The sequence below is a fragment of the Nicotiana sylvestris genome, chromosome 9 (genome assembly GCF_000393655.2).
Source record: "Nicotiana sylvestris chromosome 9, ASM39365v2, whole genome shotgun sequence".
Lineage (NCBI taxonomy): Eukaryota > Viridiplantae > Streptophyta > Magnoliopsida > Solanales > Solanaceae > Nicotiana > Nicotiana sylvestris.
Window position 1 is genome coordinate 165,588,403 of NC_091065.1, and position 2,495 is coordinate 165,590,897.

General features: G+C 41.2%; 1 protein-coding gene across 1 annotated transcript; it reads right to left on the reverse strand.

Moving 5' to 3' along the window:
* Positions 1–806: 806 nt before the first annotated feature.
* On the reverse strand, positions 807–1,679 carry LOC138878551 (uncharacterized). Its single transcript, XM_070158240.1, has 2 exons — positions 1,303–1,679; positions 807–1,185 (listed from the first exon to the last, which is right to left on the reverse strand). The coding sequence occupies exons 1-2, from the start codon at positions 1,677–1,679 to the stop codon at positions 807–809; spliced, it is 756 nt and encodes a 251-aa protein (XP_070014341.1).
* Between the last annotated feature and the right edge of the window lie 816 nt (positions 1,680–2,495).

Here is a 2,495-nt window from a genome sequence, read left to right on the forward strand (position 1 = left end):
TAATCCATACACACCCTCCATCAGGTCACCGTTCTTGTTGGGATGAGCTCATTTTTATCATTTTCAATCATGGTCATGCTTCCCTTTTTCGGCACACATTGCACCGGGCTCACCCAAAAACTATCGGCAATGGGGTAGACTACCCCGACATCTAACCACTTGATGATTTATTTCTTTACCATCTCCTGCATGGACGGGTTTAACCGTCGTTGATGCCCCACACTTAGTTTAGTCTCATTCTCCAATTGGATCTTGTGTTCGCAAATTCTTGCGGGAATCCCTCGGATGTCCGCAATTGTCCACCCAATAGCTTGCCTATGCTCCTTTAAGACATCCAACAATTGGTCTACCTAAACATCATTCAACAAATAAGATATGATAATCGGTAACGTATCGTTTGAGCCAAGAAATTTATACCTCAAGTGTGGTGGAAGTGGTTTGAGCTCTAGTTGCGGTGGCTCAATAATAAAAGGCTTTGCGGGAATAGTGGCTATATTCTCCAAGTCGAGAGAGAGCTTCTTCGGAGCATAAGTGTAGGACCCAAGCCCCTCCAATGCATTGACTAATTCCATATACCCCTCTATATCTTCACCATCGAAGTTTACCAAAATAGCCGCCAACGCCTCACCGAGGCATTGTTCTTCCATCTTCATTTCAACTACATCTTCCACTTGATTAACAACATCAATCACTGAGATGCTTTCATATTCATGTAGTAGTTTCATACCCTTGCTTGCTTGGAATGTAACATTTTTATCATTCACACGGAATTTGATCTCATTCCGTTCTGAATCCATAAGTGCTCTTCATGTAGAAAGGAATGGTCTCCCCAAGATGATAGGGATCTCTTTGTCAACTGCAAAATCAAGGATTATGAAATCGGCGAGTAAATGAAACTTTCCCACTTTTACAAGCACATCATCGACAATTCCCTCCGGTCTCTTTAAGGAACGATCGGTCATTTGCAATCTCACACTTGTGGGACTTGTCATACCTAAACCTGCTTGCTTGTAAATGGCAAGAGGCATTAAGTTGATCCTAGCCCCATTATCACAAAGGGCTCTTGCAAAATCTTGTGCCCCAATTGTACATGGAATGATGAAATCTCTCAGGTCTTCTTTCTTTTGAACGGTGGATGTTGCAATGATGGAACTAACCTGGTCAGTCACATTCACCACTTCATTCCTGGTGGTTCTCTTCTTGGTAATCAAGTCTTTCAAATATTTAGCAAAACCCGACATCTCTTGAAATGCTTCCACAAATGGAATATTCATCGATAACTGCTTGAGAATGTCATAGAACCTTTCGAGTTTGCTATCATCAACCTTCCTAGAAAGTCTTTGAGGGAATGGAGGAGGAGGTCTAGGAATAGGTGGTAGATTTTTTGGTGTCTCTTTTACCTTTTCCTTTACCTCTTCCCGATTTACTTCTTGCACTTTCAACTCTTTCGGAACCTTTTCAACTTCAACAACACTTAGCTCTTCAACCTCAACCTCTTGTTCGGACTCTTCTACTTCAACCACTTGTTCACTCTCTCCTTGTAGTACCTTCCTACTCGGAGTAGTAATTTCCATGATATAAGAAGTTGGGCCACTCCCACTACCCTTTGAGTTCGCAATTGTGTCACTAGGAAGTGTTCCCTTTTGCTTTGGACTTTGTTCCCTAGAGAGATCTCTCATTTACATCTCCAATTTTTGAATGGATGCGGTATGAGAGCCAACAAGCTCGGTCATATTCCTCATAGAAGTGTCGGACTTCTCTTGATTTTGCAATACCCGTTCAAGCATGCTTTCTAACTTGGAATCACTTGAGGAACCTTGATTTGAATATTGACCCTTTGGAGGAACATAAGGTTTTGAACTTCGATTTGAGAACTTGTTGTTGTTGTTATTTCAATTTTCTTGATTTGAGTCACCTTGGTCATTTCACCATTGTTGGTTGGCTTGCCCTTACGGGTTAGGCATCCATTGATTTTGTTGTCCTTGACCTTGGTATTGTTGCCTTTGATAGCCTCCTTGAGAGTTGTTGACATAGTTGGCTTCCCCATAATCTTCACTTAATGATGGTTGCACATCTTGCACCACATTTACCTTCTTCGTTTGGCTTTCAGCGAACATTTTTTTCAACACATTGACATTGGTGGCAAGCCCTGCAATTACTTGATCTCTTTCTTAATTGTCCTTAATCATGGTGGTCAAGGAGGGAGAGCCATATGCAATTCCACGTGTGGTGTCCTCTGAGTTCCAAGCTTGATTATGTTGTGCCATTTTGTCAAGGATTTGTGTGACCATTGCGAATGTCTTATCCATAAAATATCTATCAGCTGCATTCTTGGCTATAGATTGGTTCATAGGATCTAAACCTATGTAGAATTTCTCCAACAAGATAGAATCTAGAAAACCATGATTGGGAGACCTCACCAAATATAACTTCAATTGATCCTATACCTTATGTAGATGTTCTCCTGGTACTTGCTTGAAAAAGAAAGTTTATCT